Source organism: Haliotis cracherodii, unplaced genomic scaffold (assembly GCF_022045235.1).
Source record: "Haliotis cracherodii isolate W230 unplaced genomic scaffold, xgHalCrac1.p SCAF_2, whole genome shotgun sequence".
Taxonomy (NCBI): Eukaryota; Metazoa; Mollusca; class Gastropoda; order Lepetellida; family Haliotidae; genus Haliotis; species Haliotis cracherodii.
In genome coordinates this window covers 20,763,226-20,784,411 of record NW_027266275.1, presented here as the reverse complement: position 1 = coordinate 20,784,411, position 21,186 = coordinate 20,763,226, and the positions used below count along the sequence as shown (strand labels likewise).

The 21,186-nt window shown below is 41.2% G+C and overlaps 1 protein-coding gene across 1 annotated transcript; it reads left to right on the top strand.

Moving 5' to 3' along the window:
* The first annotated feature begins 1,417 nt into the window (after window positions 1-1,417).
* Window positions 1,418-19,234, top strand: LOC139467505 (RYamide receptor-like). Its single transcript, XM_071249043.1, has 4 exons — window positions 1,418-1,646; window positions 15,498-15,626; window positions 16,954-17,360; window positions 18,974-19,234. Exons 1-4 carry the CDS (start codon window positions 1,418-1,420, stop codon window positions 19,232-19,234), a joined length of 1,026 nt encoding a protein of 341 aa, XP_071105144.1.
* The last annotated feature ends 1,952 nt before the right edge of the window (window positions 19,235-21,186 follow it).

Below are 21,186 nucleotides of genomic sequence, written 5' to 3'. Positions count from 1 at the left end.
TATTTTCTGGTCACGTCAGCAGGCAATATTAGACTTCGTGACTGCATCAGGAAAATTTGATATTTTTCGACATTAAATTACACATACATTGTGTATTGGTTTTTTGTCTGATCTGTTTCATACGGAATGAGTTTTTACTTTTCAGTAATGAATATTGATTATTTACAGTTTTAATATATGAAGCAGATCAGTTCATAATCTCCTTTCCATTATTCAGTTTGCTCTTGTTTAAAACGTTTGATGTGTTGGGGGCAAATAGCCCTTTAAAGGTCCAAGTCGCCCCAAACCCAAATACCATACCATACCATACCATGCTCATTCCTGTTTTAAAATAAAACCGGTTCTTTACCCTCAGAAATACGTTAAATAGAATAATGGTCAAAAGGTATGTTAAAAATGAGTGCGAATGAATTAAATTGGTTTTGACGACGCGTTGAGCACTGCGTGTCAAAACGATGTGGAAGGGAAAGCGAAATTGATAAATGAATCTAAGAAACCACATAATCATGGTGAAAGTGGGATTCGAATCCTCACCATCGGATTCTGACACGTACCTCTGCCCAGAGGAATGCGGCGACGTAGACGACTTTGCTATCTGTCATAAATATAAGGCTGGAGGATGAAGCACATTTTTACAGCCTTATGAAATGGCGCTACTTAATAAACAAGCTGCAGTTCACTATAGATGAGGGGACATGGGTGGCCTAGTCGTCGAGGGCGCCGCAATAGGCTGTGCAAAGATGCATCCCTTGAGCACGCCAGAAACCTTGGATTGTTTATCAATTCTAAAACTAAGAATAAAATCATATTCAAACTGTGGTTTAAAATAATCGTGTGTCCTTTGCACACAGTATTCTCGTGTTCATATCTACCATGCCGCGATTCGCTGTGCAGAGTTGCGTCCCTTGGGCACGCCAGAAACTAATGATTGTGGTTTCGAATCCGTTTCGCCCCGATTATGTTTCTAGGTTTGTCAGCACCATACCCATGGGTTCCACCAAAGTGGTATCACTTGCCCCCCACATTTATCGCCGTGATATAACTAGAATACTTTTCAAAGCGACGTTAGAACCAACTCACTAACTCATCATACATGATAGTATCCTGTAGTCTCGCCCAAGACATTGACTAACAACTTCTCCCTGTTCCAATACGGTACAGTCCTCACTGTGACAATAACCCATACGGATCGATTATCAGATACTCTCAGTACCTGTGTTCACCGGTCACTTGCTCTCACTGTGTGTGGGAGGCGCCAGTCATGGAGCCCTGTTTGAAGACAAATTCACCAGCAGGGCGACTGAGGGGAGTTATGGAGGTGAAACAAACTGTTTGACAGAATGACACATTTCATTCATAAGTGCCATACAGAGATGGATGATTTGTAGCACCAGAGAAGCGTGTGAAAAAAATCCCAATGCCATTGGGAAACCTGGAGATTGTGTTTATAGTGGTGACAGGGGTCGTATTGTTGTTCTCTGTGTGTAGTAATATTTTGGTTATAGTGTTGGTGATTAAAAACCCCAAATTGAGGAACGTCACCAACCTCTTCATTTGCAACCTCGCCATCAGCGACATCCTGCTCGCCGGCATCGTCCTACCTCAGAATCTACATGACGTATCTCATCCAACGGATTACTATGAAGGTAGGAACTTATAACAATGTTCTGCCAAATATGGTATTAGGTATTTTCATGTTTTCGTTGGTGGTAATACAACAGTGTGTGTGTGTCGGCTGTCAAAATGCTCGTGCATCCTGTGTTATTTGTTAAAACCAACTGAAAATTAATATTCAGAGAACTACAAAATTTATATTGAAGTACAAACATATTTACACATTAGTTTCTAACATAATTAGACCCGTGAAGATCCGGGTTAGAATAGGTCTTAAGCAACCCATGCTTGTCGTAAAAGGCGACTAACGAGATCGGGTGGTCAGGCTCGCTGACTTGGTTGATGCATGCCATCGATCCAAATTGCGTGGATCGATGTTCATGATGTACATCACTGGATTGTCTGGTCCAGACTCCAGAGTGCGGCGTAAAACTAACAAACCAAACCAAAAGGAAATCGAATATAATTATGACTTTGATTACCCGACAACAGCATTATCTTCAGACTTCAAAATGTTTAGCACTTCTAGATTGAATTCGCAGTGTTATGAAATCTCTTCTTAACTGACATACCGTTCTCAGCGTTAAACCCAACTCGCCCACTCCCTCATCCAAGGCAATTCGTGTATTTGATAAAAGAACCGATAAGTATGTTCTTACTTTATCGTGAACATATTTAAGTTCTAAACATATCTAGATTAAGATTATGTTTAGATTTTGAAGTGAAACAAATATATTTTGGGGATACTGTGAGATCTCAGTGTTTTAGGTTCAGGACGTGTTCAGATAAACCACGCAAAACCTTGTTCCGTTTAGGATTTAGACACAGTCATAAACACGTTGAAGCTAAACTAGTCCAGAATGTGTTTGGTACAGTGTAACTATAGGATTCATATACACCATAAGATATAACAGAAAACTTTTGAAGGATTTGAAGTCCACTGTTGAGACTGCCAATTTGCTCGAAACTGCTACCCCTGAAAGGAGTGTTCAGTGGCAAAGTCATCATAGAATAAGAGAAAGATCATGACAATCAAATGACATTCCATTCGTGACCAAAACGTGTTATTCCGGGACAAGCCGAATAGCGACTCGTGCCCCTTTCATGGCCATTTTTGCGACCGGGTTCCGTCTTAGAGCAAACGGGCATACCAAAAAAACAATTGTCAACTCGTTGCGTAGTGGTTCACATATATTTCCCCATATATTATATATATTTCAGATGGAAATTAAAGCTCATCGCGACATGCGGAATTATACAGTATGATTGAACACATTTAACTGTGTCTTGGGTATATTTTTTTACGAAGAACTTGAAATCATACGCGCACTCTGATTGGTTTGTCGTATTTTCGCACATAGCATTCATTGATAGAAGGGCGTGTTTTCTTGCAGGTTACGAAAAGAGGCGAGTGGTGACGAATGATGACATTCGTGTACAAAATAGGGACCAGCCAGTTTACGTTCTGTTTGTATAGATTTATAAACATCTTTCACATCTCAGCCATTAATTTGGTCAGAAAAACGTCTATGGGTTGCCTGGTTATTCTGAATGTACCTTCACGTTGAGTGAATGAGTGTTGTTTAACGCCGCAGTCAACTTCAGCTATGTCACGACAAATTGAGTCGTGGCGTGGCTGAATAACAATCCATGTCGTCGATATCCATCTCTCTCGACTGATTGTTACTGACCGCCATGATCTTCATCAAGGGCAATACACTGATTCTTGCACCGGTCAAATAGCGACTTGTTGCCATCACCACTAAAGAAATTTAATGAGACTTCACTTTCCCTCTATCTGCTACATTTAAATGCATGGTTCAGGAAATGTTTCCCTAGTGTATGCCTTGAATAAGTTAATGGAGAAATATATATCGATTTCGAACAAAACTATACTCCTAAGGTTTCATATCAAACAAACATTTGTTTGGCCCGAGAATATTTTTTTAGAATGATTTTACGTAAAATATGTCAATATGTCAATATAACCAATATGAAATATCCAACATACAAAATGTTCATATACGACGATATATTTTACCCCATCAGAAAGTTACTATTTCATTCGTGACAAATCTTGTTTTTCCGGGAAAACCTTTTCGTGAATGTTATGGACAGACACGAGTGGTGTCGTGTGCTGGCGGATGCTAATTGGTTTCATGAAGTAATTCCGCAACTTGACCCTTTACAAAACGGAAACCCTTCAAGTTAGCCTCTCAGGAACCACCTGCAGCTGTGGCTTGTTGGACGACTATTTTATGACTCTGTATTTCGGAGTAGGTATTCAGCGTAAGTAACTTGCTGAGATGTATTAATTCTTTACAATTCGATCTACTTGCGATATATTTCATTGTCGATATTTTCGGTGACATAAGCAGTTTTTAGTATTTATATAAGTTGATCTAAGGTAGCAATACAAGTAATGGAACTCGTGCAAGTGAACTTTTCAGTGTAAAGACATCCCGTGCTGCGTGTTGTGACGGGACATGCATCGCATTCATTACAGTTAGCCCTAGCTCATTATAGAGCTTAATAATAATAATTAAAGTTTAATAATAACATACGATAGCAGTTAAAGAATACAAAATGCAGCATGTTCGGAATGACTAGTAAGTGATGTTATTCCATCACGTAAAGAAACAAGGCAACATGTGTTTCGTAGCCATTTTCTTGGTCGTGTTGGTTTTTAAAATATTTGGTCGCAATCAAGAACTATTTTACCAGCACATTGCAAACATGGACGTGAACAGTGACGAACTTAATGAGTGAAAAAAACAGTAAAATCCTAATTGGATGTTCGATACCTAATCAGTTTCAGATGCTGTGTTTATTTAGAGTAGGATGATTACATTACTGCGTTGGAAATTAGGAGCGCAGCCTTCTCCTGTGCACGTTACGTACCACGTGCCCGACCAATGGTCACGTGTGGTCAGAATATCAGACTCGAAATACTTTCTACCTATGTCATATTGGGGGCTGGGCAAGGAATGGCATAAACATATCTTTCTTTTTGTTTTGTTTATGTCTAGTTTCTTAAATGTTGTTATAGTTTTGTTGTTTTCGTTAATATGTTGTTTCTTGTTTGGATTTTGTTTTGGTATTGTCTTTTGTTGTTGTTGTTTTTGTTTTGTTTTGTTTTTATTTCAGGTTGTTGTTTGTTTTGTTTTGTTGTTGTTTTTGTTGGAGGGGGCATCTCCATGAAACCCTGACACTAAGTATATGTAGAAAACAGTGTTTATTACCCTACAGATTTTCATAACTTTGATTAACTACCTCCTTAATTGAAAACGAATAATCTCTTCGAAAAAGAAACGCAAGAGTAGTAAAATCGTAAATATCTCACAGGGTGTTGCCAACATCCATACAAAATTAATACCAAACATGAACTGGTCCTTTCTGCATGGATTGGGATTAAATTGTGTGGAAAGAATGAGGTACTGCAGAAATTTGGTGACAAGATGGAAAAATCGCAAATACACAACCACGTGACTTGCAATTGCAACATCACTTGTTGGGCTAGAACAACGTTGGGTTTTCAAGTGCACAGCGGAAAAATACCACGACTGGCGGAAGCCAAACGCAACAACGCCATCAGCCGACTGCAAACAGGAGAATCATCTTCAGCTGTAGCCATGTGGTTTTTTTCTACGTAGCACCAAACACCATTGGACTGGAACCGTTATCAGACACACGGGACAACACGGGACCTTTCCAGATCCGGTCGACCACTCATTACTACTAGAGCACAGAACAGATTCATAAGGCTACGTCACTTACACCAGCTAGAAATACCATATTTTCGTAGGATATCAGCCCAGACAGTGAGGAGTGAGGAACCGTTTACGCGCTGAAGGTATTTGCGCTAGAAGACCAGCTCGAGGTGTCATTTTGACGGACGTGTATCGTCGGCTACGACGTCAAAAGTGTCAAGGTCACAGGGCATGGCCACAACTGCGATAAAGACACGTTTGATTCAGTGATGAGTCACGTTTTATGCTTCTCCTTGCGGATAGTAGACGTCGTGTTTACAGGCGTCACGGGGAATACACGAAACTGCATACAGGAAGTGGACAGCCTTGGTTGTGATAGTTTGATGACGTGGGCAGCCATCTTCTAGACTGTCAGAACTGACTTGGTGCAAGTTCTGGGTAATTTAACGGCACAACGTTACACGTCCTTCCCATTATGCAACAAGCGAACGTCATTTTCCAACAAGACAACCCCCGACATCACACGGCAAGACTGACTACTTTTTACAGGATTCACAACATCCAGGTCCTGCCATGAACCCTCCAGGTCTCACCAAGTCGCAGAATATATTTTGCGCTTTTATTTTTCAAAATAATCTCCATTCACCTCAATACACTCATTCTATTTGTCCTTCAAGCTTTTAATACCACTTTTATAGAAATCCGCAGATTGGCCCTCTCTATGGCAGCCTTTATGTCCTCGTCATCATGGCGTCTTCCACGTAGGGCGTTTCATTTGCCGGAACAGGAAATAACAACTGGGGGCTAAGTCTGGGCTGTAGGGTGGGTGATTTAACTGTTCGAATCCACATTCACATAATTCGCATATGGATTTATTTTGCTTTGCATCCCTCCTTGATAAGGAAATTTATTAAAGCGCGTTGTTCAGGTTTGAGAGAATCCATGATTGTGAACACCCTTAGGTGAATAAAGCCATCACATCTAACTTATTGTTGTGTCTGGAACTTGTTATGACACGTGTCAACCTGATGTTATGACTGGTGTCACAGCTTCCACAAGTTGAAATTGTTTGTGTAAAAGCCTTGTTCTCCTAAGACATTTTGTTTCACATCGATGGAAATGGACTGGCTCAAAACGTTTACATCGATGATAAGGTCCCTAGGTTATTAAAACAAAGCTTTAAACTCTAAATGCCTTTGGGCTTTCAGTTGATTGTCTAGTTAGTTAACAGGAATACTCCTGGGTGGCGTCAGGCAACAAACAAACAGTTAACGTAAATTGTGTGAGTACGGGCGCTACCGGTAGGGCATGCATGACATGTTTTCTCCTTTCAAGAACACACTGATTTTAGTGATCCATGTATTAACTTTCACCACAATTTTGCCTTTTACGCCCAGTGGAATCTGTTTCCGCCGATAATCGAGACTGGTTATTCTCTGGCGTTTATATTCATATTGTATTCCAGGGATACCGACATTGGGCCTTTTAAATAAACGGTTTTCTATGCACCAGTAATATTTTACGTGTCCATCTGCTACCTCTGCAATGCTGGTATGATCTAGCTTGGAGAGGGTACATATGGCCACAGTAACAAGACAGACACGTATCCTGGTTCAATGTCACTATTTATAGCGTTCCTGACATTCATGATTTATACTTGAATTCAAACAAAGGTTCATTAAGTTGTTACTTGCAAACACATGTAAATACTTGATACATTAAAACACAGATCCATACTTGTTATATTTAAACGAAGATTCATACTTGTTACATTCGAACAAGGTTCATACTTCATATTTTCTAATAAAGATACATTCGGCGTTTGGTTTCAAATTTATCGCTGTCACATTATAAGACATAAGAATATGCACACAACTAATTAGTGTTAATCATTTTGGCTATTGAATACTTATTATAGCGATATTTCTTAACCACATCTGGCTTTCTCCTGTACCTTTCTCCTATCACCTAACTTATGGTGTACTTTATCGGTAGGTCTTCGAAAGGGCTACATGAGAGTCAGGTTAAACATTTAATTAAGAAAAAGACGATACTCAAATAAAATTTCAAGTTAAAAAAAGACTTCAAAAGAGTGCGCCTAAGATTAATGTTCGTTCGTTTGCTCATTCCCAGTTCACTGAAGTAATTAACTGAAATCTTTCATTAGCGGTCGTAACTAATGATTTATGTTCTAAGCATTTAGTAACGCTTAACGAGTATTGATGGCAGATATCTATTACGCATTTGAATTAAGGTCCTCTTGATGTAACCTAGTAATCAACTAGTTACTCAGATCAACCTTTTCATTCAAATCATTACAATGAAGCACTCTAGCAGTGTGACCTAGTACTGTCCAGCTGTACTCGGTGCGGTCGGGTAGCCTAGTGGTAAAAGCGTGAGCTCGTCATGCCGAAGGCACAGGTTCGATTCCCCACATGGGTACAATGTGTGAAGCCCATTTCTGGTGTCCCCCGCCGTGATATTGCTGGATTATTGCTAAAAGTGGCGTAAGACCATTACCATTCACTCACTCTAGCACACCCGTGAGGATCCGTTATGGTCTTCAGCAACCAATGCTTGCTGTAAGAGGCACTAACGGGATCGGGTGGTTGCTGACTTTGTTGATGCATTTCATCGTATCCCAATTGCGTAGATTAGATCGATGCTCATGATGCCAATCACTGGATTGCCGGGTCCATACTCGATTAGTTCAGACCTACCGTCATATAGCTGGAATAGTGCTGAGTGCGGCGTTAAGCAACAACCCAACAAACACTCACTCACTCTAGCGATAGTCAGATACCTTTGTTTTATCATTATTAGGACAGGCAATCGCAGTATGCACACCTACAAGTAGTCTGGAAATAAGATAAATGGATAAATAGTGCCCTCAAGTCAACCATGGGTATCTGTCATGTGTCTTGAACATTTCAAATCACAATCTTGCATTTTGGATTACTTTTTACAAGTTATGTCCCTTCTATGTCCCTCCTATTGACCATTTACTTCAAAAATGGCGGTCCCCAGTCAACACGATCAGATCAATAATCAAGATCTATATTATAAAAAAAACGCATCTTACTTCGCGAATGGCATCCAATCACGTGAGCACCTGGATAAGAAACATGAAAGGATTTGGAAAATATATGTTGACAACGAGTTGACGGTACACAGATTTAACAAATCCTGCAATAGACCGAAATGTGCACGGATGCATAGACTTATGCATAGACTCGTTAGTCCAGCCAAGTCAAAACTCCATAATTCCTGCCTAGTTCGGCAAGGGTGGTAACTGGATTTTTATAGCCAGTGAACACCCTGAACTGAAGCAGCACTTTGATAATGTCGTCATCTTCAATACATCTAATTCATAGAATCATTGTGGGGTCATATTGTGTGTGTGTGCGTGTGTGCGTGCGTGTGTGGCTGTTTGTATTAGTCCGGACTGATGCCGATTTATAGTGCTAACCCACTGAGATACCATTCCGCAGTTTAACTTGAATACCCCACTCAGACACACTACACTGACTCCGAGCCAGCCAGTCCTTGTTTCAACCGAGCGCCAGACAGGGTAACGACAAGCACCATCTTTTTAACGTCTTTTGATATGACGCTCCCGGTCTCCGGGCGGAGGCGATCTTTTAGAAAGGAGGCCATGTGAAATAGGTTGTTTTTTTCCTCGAACACCTGGTCTCATCACTGCTATTTTACCCTTTACGCTAAATGTAATCTATATCGGGGGCTCCTGAAGACTGGATATTCTTTTGTATTGACTTTTTTATATTGGCAATCTGTCCACCACACAACTGAACTTGAAGAATTCTCCAAAGACTATCACGGATAACTTGACTGCAAAGAATGACGTCATGGATCGTTGTTGACATTATCGATAGCACTCTTCAAACCGCCATATGTACCTTGATGTGGTGTTAACCTATACTTACTAAGCAAGACTGTCCTTTAGGCCCCGTGCTTCAGTAGGAGAGTCTTTGTGGTGACATTTCGGATTTATAGAGTGAACAGAGTTTGGAATTAGTTTGACATTTGCGTGATAAAAGACGAAAATTTACTGTTTCTTTCTAACTTGTTAATTATACACTGACGTACCTGTATGTTTTGGCCTATCAACGTATTCCCTTTCGTAAACCCCAGCAAGTTTGTCCCTCAAACATCACGTCTTATTTACCTTTTTCGCGAGGATCCGTTGTCATGACTGATTTCCAGTGATCCATAAATATAATTTTCACCGCTCTTTTGACTTTTACGCCCAAACGAACCTGTTTCGGGGAAGAATGGAGGCTGAATATTCTCTGGCGTTGACTATTTAAATTGTCTTCCCCCTCAATGTGTGTGTGTGTGTGTTAGTGTGTGTGTTAGTGTGTGTGTGTGTGTGTGTTAGTGTGTGTGTGTGTGTGTGTGTGTGTGTGTGTGTGTGTGTGTGTGTGTGTGTGTGTGTGTGTGTTCGTGTGTGTGTGTTTCTGCGTGCGTGTCTCTGTGTGTCTGCATGTGCGTGCGCGTGTCTGTGTGTGCGTGCGTGCGTGCATGTAAGTGTGGGCAAAGGAGGGTTGAGTGGAAAGGCGTATATATACTCAACAACAAAAGTTCCTGTGACACCAATATTTTAGTGTATTTTTCCAACAAGTAAAGTTTGGTTTTAAATAGTGTAGTACATGTATGGAATCAAGTCACAAAAACGCAACTGCTACAGAAAAGCATGCATTCCATGCAAAAGTTGACTTTTATGCAAGCCCCATGCATTTTACTACCCAAGAATGGGTATAAAAACATGTGCGTTTACGGGATCCCAAATGCATTGTTTAGCATCGTGCTGACAACAACAAAATTACGCAATTATTCAACATTACGAAATGCCACGCCTGTCCGAAAATGAGCGTCTGCGAGCAATTGGTATGCTTGAAGCAGGATCGAGTCAACGTGATGTTGAAAGACAATTTAACGTCCACAGAAACACCAATTGGTGTTTGTGGCAACGTTGGCAACAGACGAATGCAGTCAGAGACCATCCTCGGGGTGGCAGACCATGCGTAACCAATAATCGACAAGACAACTGGATTCGAACAACACACCTACGAAATCGATTCCAGCCAGCAACAGTGACTGCAAGAAGCATCCCTGGCCGTCGACGAATATCTTCACAAACCGTACGTCATCGCCTCAGATGTGCAGGGATTGTCGCCAGAAGACCCGCCAGACGTCCTATTTTGACAGGAAACAACCGCCAAGGCACGTCTACAGTGGTCTCGTTTTCACCTTAGCCACAGCGATGGACGGATTCCAGTGTACCGACGTCGAGGTGAACGTTACGTCAATCATTGTGTCATGGAAGAAGATCGGTTCGGGGGCGGCAGCGTTATGGTATGGGGTGGGATTACAGCAAGACTCGTTTGATAGTGGTAGAGGGAAATCTCAATGGACAGCGCTACCGCGACGAGATCATCGGCCATGTTGTTCTACCGTTTTTTGCGTCGTCATGGCCCAGGCATTACCTTTCAACATGACAACGCCCAGCCTCATATTGTTCGACTTGTTCAGGATTCTCTTCAACAAAACAACGTGATTGTCATCCTCTGGCCGACTCGCTCCCCTGATCTCTTACCAATCGAGCACATGTGTGATGAGATGGATCGGCGCCTTCGACGTCAACCACGTGTGCCACAGACACTCTAGGGGAACACCTAGCCTTGCAGTCATTTGCATCCAGCACTATAACACATAAATAATAAAATGCATTCTGATCGCTTCCGATGTACCTGTCAATGTAACAAAACTGGCGGGCTTCAGACATGAAAGGAAAATGACAGGACTTAAAACATCATTTCGCCGTCCTCTTTCGGACTGTGACAAGCCCCAAGGGTACCTCTTTCGCTCATCAATAAGTGAAAATCGAGAATCTGTATCAAGTGGAAACACGCAATGCAATGAATTAGTAACAGCTAATGCTGGCGGCTGTTGGTAGGAGAAGGATATTTTCAATACTTTGTTTGCCCAGTGGAATCTATTTCCACAGATATTCGAGTCTAATTATTCCCTGGCGTTAACGTTCTATATGGCCACAAGGAAACTAACAGGTTACAATCACATAGAACATAAATTACTTAGCTACCTCTGTTCATTCTCTCTGGCACATAGTTAATACCGGTCGTGGTCGCGGGGACGTATTGTGTGCCACATGGCCATGGCTATAGCTACGTGCCGGCGGTCATTATAAGTTGTCCAGCGGTCTCAAGGGGGGCATGGGTTAACCTCTATGTTAGTTCATGTTCCCAGAGCCCAAAGGGTAAGAATAGCGGTAAAATACCCCTTTTTATTTACTTCCTTCATTTTTCACATTCATCAAAAAATAACAGACGGCAGAGAACAAATTTACAGTTCTTTCCCATGGCGCTATTTCATTCGGAAACTATCGCCCTACTTGGAGAATGGCGTCCTACATAATTAAATCGAGATACAAAATTGCATTTTGATTTATTGCAAATGAGAGCGGGGAACATGAGACCTTACATGTTAGCGGGGTCCATTGAAAATAATCGAATGGGTTTCAGTCGATCAGTTCTGAGGAGAGATAATTTTTATCTAATTACCTTTTAATCAAACTACTGACCAAATATACATGGTGAACCTGATTGAAGGTAGTTCCTCATAAACCCCTGCCTGTAACACATACTTTACTAAACCCCCAGGGGGATTCCAGTAGCATATTCTAAAGGAACATATCTGTTCGCCGCGGCGTTAAACAACATTTATTGTCTCACTCACTTAAGCAAGAGAAAATATTGTTTTACTATGAATCATGCATTTGAATACAACACGTGACTGGTTCTGCTGAGACGGTTGTAAATCACCAGGGTTTAGAATCCCTGAAGGGACACTATCGTGTTGTTGTCCCTACAAAAACAAGCAAAATGTGTCAAGATTAACGACAATGTCCCTCCTGGGATTCCGTATACCGGGATCATTACGCTCGCTGACACATGTGACAATAAACCAAGCCCATTGACATCCAGTGAATACTGTGATGGCCTGTTAAATGCAGCTGCTAGGCAACGGAATTGTGATTGTCCTCAGAAATTGAAGTATTGTGTTAAAGATAACAAGAGGACACAAGCGAGTCAAAGACAAGATTTGCGAGTCTGTCCAGCGCTGATTGCTTATTTATGGGTGGCAAGAGTCTTGATAGTAGTGTTGTATACAAGGGTAGTCCAGTTCGGATTAGATCAGTCCCTTCTTTCTACTCTTCGACTGTTATCGTGGAACGCATATCTGTGATAGACTTACAGCTGACGCTCCAGGGAATACGGAATAAACAGAGGATTAACCCGCGCATTTGCATTTCGCATTGGACATCTGTATGTTCATCATAAGAACAGGATTTGATCAATGGCTCAATGTGTGTTAGTGGGTGAACGTGAATCACATCTATTCAGTTCCTCGTTTATCACTTTAACAGTTGTTCTTGTCACAATGTCAAGCCATCACAGAATGCAGTTCACTGCTTGAGGGGGCGGTCCGCATACGTAGCAGAGTGGCTAAAGCGTTGAGCTTTGACGCCTAAGACAGTTCTTGTCTCCCGTCGTGACCTTACGAGAACATTTATTACAACGACAAAGATACTAAAACGACAAAGAGTATACTCACTCACTGACTGACCGCGATTACCCGGGGGAGTCAAGATAAATACAGGTCCCCAGTCTGTTATGTTGTAAAAGCCGACAAAAACCGGGAATTGAATAGTCAAGCTCTGTGATTCTGTATTGTCTGAGCGTGTGCCATCAGACCCATCTGTGTTTACCCCTGACCATAGTTTTCAACCACTAGTTTTTCTTGTAAAGGACGACGTAGTTTCATCATAAGCCCAGTAACGTTCATTTGTTCACCTGCATTGACAATATGTATGTCCTTGAACAGGATCAATGTTTCGACTGGTGGACGGAAGTTTTGTTTGTTTGTTTGATTGCTGTTTAACGCCGCACTCAGCAATATTCCAGCTATATGACGGCGTTCTGTAAATAATCGAGTCTTGGCCAGACAATCCAGTGATTGACATCATGAGCATCGATCCACGCAATTGGGATCGATGACATGCATCAACCAAGTCAGCGTGCCTGACCATGGACGGAAGTCCCTGAGTTTTATCATAAGCCCAGTAACATTAACCTAGTCTCTCGCATTGACAATTTATATTTAAATATTGCTGACTGCGGAATGAAAGAAACACTCACTGCATGATCAGGTTCAGAGTACAATGGGCCGGAACTAACCGGACATGCAGCAGACCTCTTGTTCTACTCAAGCTGTCAGGCGGAACTAGCTGTGGTAACCATATCTCCTTGCTGCTCCTTATAAACGATTTTGATATTGACTTGTCGCCACACAGAACTATTCTCGGGGTTTCATAGTTAACACATCGTTTTTAGTTTCCACAAAATCAGTATACGCGCTATCGTGACACTTGATTGTCTGGCCGAGATTTGCTGTCACTGTATTGTCTGGTCCAGACTGGATTGTTTAGAGGACACATTCGTAGGACCAAAGGAACCTGTTTCCCTGGAGAATGGAGGCTGAGATATGTCCTCATCCTTGCTGTCATCTAACACAAGCGAATTGTAGTAGCAGTGCGTCTAAGGTGTGATAGTGTGTGATTAATAGAATCTACATTTTTCTTTTTTTTTCTGAGTGTGCGTGCGTGCGTGACTACAGTAGGAGCGCTGGGTCCCAAATTGAATTGGTCCAATTTCAAAACACAGTTCATTCATCTCCAAGGTGTTCGGTGTGGGAGGATGTGTGTTTGCTTTAACAATAAAATTGTACGATAACCAACTTCAACTCGTCGTTTATTTTTTAAATAGTCGGAATATTACAATGGACAGCTTAAGCAGATATTTCTTAAAATTATAGAAACACTTGTTTATATTTCAGTGACAAATAAATGTCAATACCCAGGACTTTACACTCGTCACACTTCATTTCGTTCTTATAATGAGTATGTTGGGACGTCCCTAAATGTTATTCAACAGTGCATTATCAATAGAAAGCCTGCAGTGGGATCCTCATTCAGGATAACAGTTTGCCCTTACACGTACAGCAGTCAGTGTAAGGGGAGAGACAGGATTGTTTTGGGGTCGGCCAGCAATATCCCAGATGACCTACAATCGACCAAGTCACAATTAGCGACCATTATTGCGCCGCTTCCCACCTCCTACTCCGGGGTGAAAAGTGAGAGTATATAATGCGTCTATCATACTGATTCAGAAGACCTTCATCATTGATTCAGCGCCCGGCAAGACCTTTTTGCCAGGAATACAGTTCCAAAGCATCCTCATTAATGATCTTTTAAAGAAGAAATATGAGGTCAACAGCCACGGTAGCGACTGGCATTAGTTTCCTGTGCGAAATAGATATCGTCACTATATAATACCTTTTCTGTTACTGGTTCACGAAAGGATTTGCGCCTACAGCCCTTTCTGTCTTCACACTAACACCACTAACACAAGCGTATTCAAACATATGTAACCTACATCACCTTAATGTGTCAGTGAACAACTACCTGTACAGCATTGAACTGTTACCTGTACAACATTGAACTGTTACATCTACAATATTGAACCGTTATATCTACAACATTGAACTGTTACATCTACAATATTGAACTGTTACATCTACAACATTGAACTGTTACATCTACAACAATGAACTGTTATATCTACAACATTGAACTGTTACATCTACAACATTGAACTGTTACATCTACAACATTGAACTGTTATATCTACAACATTGAACTGTTACATCTACAATATTGAACTGTTACATCTACAACATTGAACTGTTACATCTACAACAATGAACTGTTATATCTACAACATTGAACTGTTACATCTACAATATTGAACTGTTACATCTACAACATTGAACTGTTATATCTACAACATTGAACTGTTACATCTACAACATTGAACCGTTACATCTACAACATTGAACTGTTTCATCTACAACATTGAACTGTCATATCTACAACATTGTATCTATAATCTACATCGAACTATTTCATCTACAACAGTTAAAACTACGTCTAGAACAGATACGTTTTAACAAACTCAGAAAAATCATTCTTTTTTCAGATAATCAGAAAACAATTCCACATGTTTGTTTCAGGCTTGGTGCTGTGCAAGATTAGCAACTCCATGCCTATCTTCTGTATTGTCGTGTCCATCTACAGTCTGGTCGCCATATCATGTGAACGACGCAAGGCCATCCTGCTTCGGGTGGAACCTGAGCGACCAGGTACGCCAGAGATTCACCTTGTGTTTTAAACAACTTCATTTTAATACTCTGCCGGGCAGAAGGAAGAAAACATCCATGTTTGATTGGGTGAAACAAACAGGAACTTATGGTTATTCGATGGGGATGTATTTGATACGGGTGTCATTGTTGTGTTTTCGGCGACTGTTTTTATCCTTTAGTCCTGGCCACGTGAAATAGAATCACGAAATAACGCGGTTTGTTTGTTTGTTGTTAAACGCCGCACTCAGCAATATTCCAGCTTTATGACGGCGGTCTGTAAATGATCGAGTCTGGACCAGACAATCCAGTGATTGACCTCATGAGCATCGATCAACGCATTGGGGATACGGCGACATGCATCAACCAAGTCAGCTAGCCTGACCACCCGATCCCGTAAGGAGCCTTTACGACAAGCATAACGCGGTGATTAATGAATGAAGACAGCTGCACACGTGACGATACTTATTGAGTGAAAACACGCCATTCCGTCGAAAAGAAATATTACTTACTGTAATGACAAACATCGCAAAGTGCGCTTTTCAAGAAATTTCCATTTTCCTCGCGATAAACACCATCATTGAGGTTTGATCACGTGGTTTCCAACTCGATAGTTATATATATTGTTCCACGATCTAAAATATACGTCCTCGTATTTTAAGTAAAGTGTTTTAGGAAGTGAATCATGTTGCTTGTGTCGTTAGATCACGAGGAAGCAGTTTGCTGAAGCGTATAAGGTGCGATGCAGATTTGGATTGGCGATCAATAATGAAAACACTTTGCTGCAACCCACAGCCACAAGTCAAAATTAAAATCGTTTACAGGGAGAAGCAGAGATATTGGTTACCTCAGCTAAACTGCTGTATCAGGCAGACTCAACGGTCACGTTACCAGGAAAGGATCTTCCTTTAATCCTTTGTTGATAAACCATTGCGCGAATCAAAAAAATAAATGGGACACGGGTGGTCCAGTCGTCAAAAGCGCCGCAATTCGTTGTGCAGAGTTTCTTCCCTTACGGACCCCAGAAACCTATGATCGCTTGTTCAAATCCAGGTACGCCGTGATTATGTTTCTGGGCTTGTCAGCACCATACCAGTATTCGTAGATGTAGCATAAAACCTGACTCACTCACAATTCTGCTTTCTGTTTTGTTCACTCTGCGTCTATTCAGACACTGGAAGAAAGCTACATAAAAAGAACGAAAAACATTTCCTTAACCATAAGAAGTCTCTACTAAAACAGAGCCCACTGTACGACTCCGACTATATCATTAGCATGTGCTTATGCACCATTATCAAACAGTGATGACAAATAAATGCCATTTTTGTAGGTCATGCGGCTTTAAAAATCATCCCAATAATCTGGATGGGTGCAGCCGTCGTCATCATCCCCACAGTCCTCGAGTACTCCGTCTACATCAGCGTCTCAGACGACAACAACATCTCCGCCACGTCATGCGCGTCAGTCACCTTCTCTTCGGCAGCCTCCATCTCCAACGGCTTCGTGCTGCTGTTGACGGCGTATATCATCCCCCTCATCTTCATCCTGGGCAACTACTTGAGAATACTGAACTTTCTCCGAGAGCACGGGCTGTGTGATGGGTCGAGGCGGAAGAAGAGCACTCCCAGAGGGTTCTTCATTTACCGCCATCGGGTGCAGATAGTCAAGATGCTCATACTCGTGGCTGCCCTTTTCGCCATATCCTGGCTGCCTTACTTTATACTACTCATATCACAGGTGAGGCTTCTGTTTGCAGAAAACATTCTACTTGAAGAGTTGTCTCCCTTAGTCATGTAAGATCCGCTGATCGGGAGTTTAAAGATTCGCCTCTGTTATGAGCATTGGTTTGTTAGAATGATTCTGATATCGTGCAGTATTATGTTGGTTGGTTTACCCAAAGTGAAAACGTCTGCGACCTGCATCGCTTCAGGCTGCCTCCCACATTTACATATAACTGAAATACCGTTTAATGGCCGAGTGTCCTACGGCGAGTTAATAGGCTGGGTATCATTGCTGAGCCTCAAGGGATAACTCCCTTATTGCCCTCACGATATTTCTCCAGAAATCGACCTAAACTAACGATCGCGTATTGCTTTCCTTTAAGAAGTCATATCTTATTCTGATTTCCCCGTCTTCATGAGAAAATACCATGCAATTCAGGCATCCTTCACATTTTGTCTTACATGCGGGTACCGCATTATTTCTGATTGCCTGTCATGGGCATACGCTCTTCGCCTTTGTTGTTGGATTGGCGTGCGACAGAGAAGCCAAGAGTAATAAACGATGTGTGTTTCATGACCAAACAATTACTCTCAGACAATTTATAGTGACTTCTTGTAAGATAGGGAACTGTAAGTATGGTAAAATCTTTCAATTAAGAAACAGATCGTTGAGGTGTTTCCCATATAAAGAAAATTTTCTTGGAAACCTTTAAAGGCAAGATCATCAAGCCTGATTATTCTTGCGTGGACGTTTCATCCATATTGACCAAAAGAGGACAAGGTATTATAAGTATCCTTTACTTTAGGACCCACACGATGGAAATTCAGAATCATTGAAATGAACCAACGTTTCAGAAATCTTTTTGGAAGTTGTGTTGTGTTCAGGACATGCCGACTTTTCAATAACATCTGGTGCCATCACTGATCCATTCACACAATTTCCACCACTATTTTGCCGTTTACGCCCAAAGGAGACCCGTGAAGATTCCGGGGTAGAATAGGTCTTCAGGAACCCATGCTTGCCGTAAAAGGTGACTATGTTTGTCGTAAAAGGCGACTAACGGGATCAGGTGGTCAGGCGCGCTGTCTTGGTTGATGCATGTCATCGATCCCAATTGCGTGGATCGATGCTCATGATATTAATCACTGGATTGTCTGGTCCAGACTCGATTATTTACAGACCACCGTCAGATAGCTTTAATATATTGCTGAGTGCGGCATTAAACAACAAACCAATCAACCCAATGGAATCTGTTCCGGCAGATAATCGGGATGGATTCTTCTCTGGTGTTGACGTTTTGATTTCACATGAATGAAATTCAGATTTCGCTTTGTTCAAATGTTCCATGTTTGTTTTTGTCAGCAACAAAATAAATGGTTAAATGATCCTAAAATATTCCATAAAATGAGATGTTATCAGGGGCGTTTATCAACTTCAATGTATTATAACCACGTCAACCTATATAATTTCGACATTAATTTGTTTAGAAGATGTTGGACATACAGACACGTGATAAAAAGATATTTTTATTCATTCATGGTCATGTTGTCTTTAATTTTTTTAAATCTTTTACAGTGAGTCCTTTCATTGTATCATCAGCAAGTTAACGGTTTGTTTTAATATTTCAGAAAATATCGGGTAGAGACGATCATATGTTTGTGGGTGGCCCTATAAACATGATCAAAATATCCTTAGCGTCGTTCAGCACGGCATACAACGTCGTTCTCTACGCCATCTACAACCGCAACTTCAGGGGAGCATTTAAGAAAATGTTTTACAATGACAAAACCGTTGTCGACGGTACCGATCTCGGCTCTAACAGTAGTCACAGTCGCAGTTCCACTAGCCTCCCTCTGGCTGCGAGACCACCAATCGTCACTCAGATGTAGACTGTTCCATCAAAACAAATGTAAATCTTTCTGTGTTCAAGGTTATAAAACATATAATTGTGTATTGTCGGCGTCCTTTTTCCATGTTTTTTTCATGTGTCGTTCTTCGCAAAATAAAATAAAAGTTCACCATTGTATCGATCACCGAACAATATACAGTAAACTACGGTTATAACGAACTCAAAAGGACCAGTAATTACAACCGTAGTACATTATAAACATATATACAGGATATATACAGCCAATGCCCGGGACCAAAACACAGTACGTTATATCCCTCAGTTCGTTATAAGCGTGTTCGTTATAAACGTACTTTACTGTATTACCCAGAAATGTGCATTAAAGTTAATAGAATTTGGCTTATTTATGGAATATGTTTATTACAGAATTGTCAAATAAACCATAAACTGCTGTGGTCGATTCTGGTCGATGGGATTAACACTAAAGTGTTGTCTGCACGCACATGAAGTCATGTTCTGCATTTTGAAATGTGTATTATCATGACTGGGAAAATGTGGCACCGTTGTTCTTATCGTGTTCATATCTCTGTTTGTAATATCATGCAGTTTATTTCAAGGGTGTTTTGTCTAAAAAATGTAAATCACGGATTTGACAAATTCAAATCTCATTAAAAGCTGACCTTTTACTGTGATACGACACGTCTCTGTGTGTAGGGGCGATCGGGTAGCCTAGCGGTTAAAGCGTTCGCTCGTCACGCCGAAGATGGGTTCGATTCCCGACATGGGTACAATGTGTGAAGCCCATTTTACGGTGTCCCTTGCCGTGATATTGCTGGAATATTGCTAAAAGCGGCGTAAAACCATACTCACTCACTCTCTGTGTGTAGATCTGACGACATCTCCATGGGAGATGGCAAGGCGATCAGAAACGAAAGGATGTAGAGAACAGCCGAAAAATATAATAACGCGGCCTTCCTATTTTGCATTCGTAATCAGATATGCTTGTCTGAATGCTTTATAGCTTTTAGCTGGAAAAGGTTGTGTGTGTGTGTGTGTGTGTGTGTGTGTGTGTGTGTGTGTGCTAATTAAGCCTCTAAACATCCATCTGCCGAGGTAAATCAGCGAAACCCGACATCACACCTCCACGCGACAAGTTAACATGATGGCCTCAAACGAGCCTCCATGGGTTCTGTGCCCACACACATCTGGCAATCGATCACGGCTAGGGATTTGTGTCTTATTTACAGGAAATAATGAAGTAGGTCGGCAGTCACTGCTTATCTCCTCTAATGGCTCCTGTTAACCCTTTCAACGTGGCATGGAGATATTCTCGTGATGATTGTCACATGTGGGAAAGAACATACTCATCAAAAAAAGAAATGCATACCTGATATTTGAGACACAGCACATGAATGATATGTTAAACATAAATATGTCACTAAGTGCCAAATATGTGAACTTGTTGGACTCATCAGAAAGGAGCAACGATCAATTGCATAATCTACAAATACCAAAACAGAAAAGCAACACTTCACGAAAAACACGGGAACAACGTGAATGTTCGGTGCGTGAAACATGGTAAATAAGTATATAAATGTTGTTTGTTTTTTGGCATTTTGTTTGTTTGTTTAACGCCGCTCTCATTCCAGCTATGTGACGGCGATCTGTAAATAATCGAGTCTAGACCAGACAATCCAGTGATTGGACCAGCGGATCGTGGCACGGGTAGGGGACGCAACTCTGCAAAGTGAATTGCGTTACCTGACAGCTATCCCGGATTCTACTGTAGACTTTCCTAAAAGAGGGGTAAAAATTTATAAAAGATTTAGTTTCCTTGTTTTTCGCGGCTTTAACCAATAGTTTATGGCACAAGTTTATCGTAGAAAGCAGTCTGTCTCCAAGAGCCCGGAGAAAAGTTTTTAAAAAGTTTCCAACTCAAGTCTTGAATGATTTGACAAGTCTAGATTTGCCTCAGCTCATGAATTTAAGAAT

Coding starts and splice junctions, on each gene's coding strand:
- LOC139467505 (XM_071249043.1), top strand. CDS start 1,418: ATGCCATTGGGAAACCTGGAGATTGTGTTTATAGTGGTGACAGGGGTC. Junction 1,647..15,497: donor TCCAACGGATTACTATGAAG/GTAGGAACTTAT, acceptor TGTTTGTTTCAG/GCTTGGTGCTGTGCAAGATT. Junction 15,627..16,953: donor GGTGGAACCTGAGCGACCAG/GTACGCCAGAGA, acceptor CCATTTTTGTAG/GTCATGCGGCTTTAAAAATC.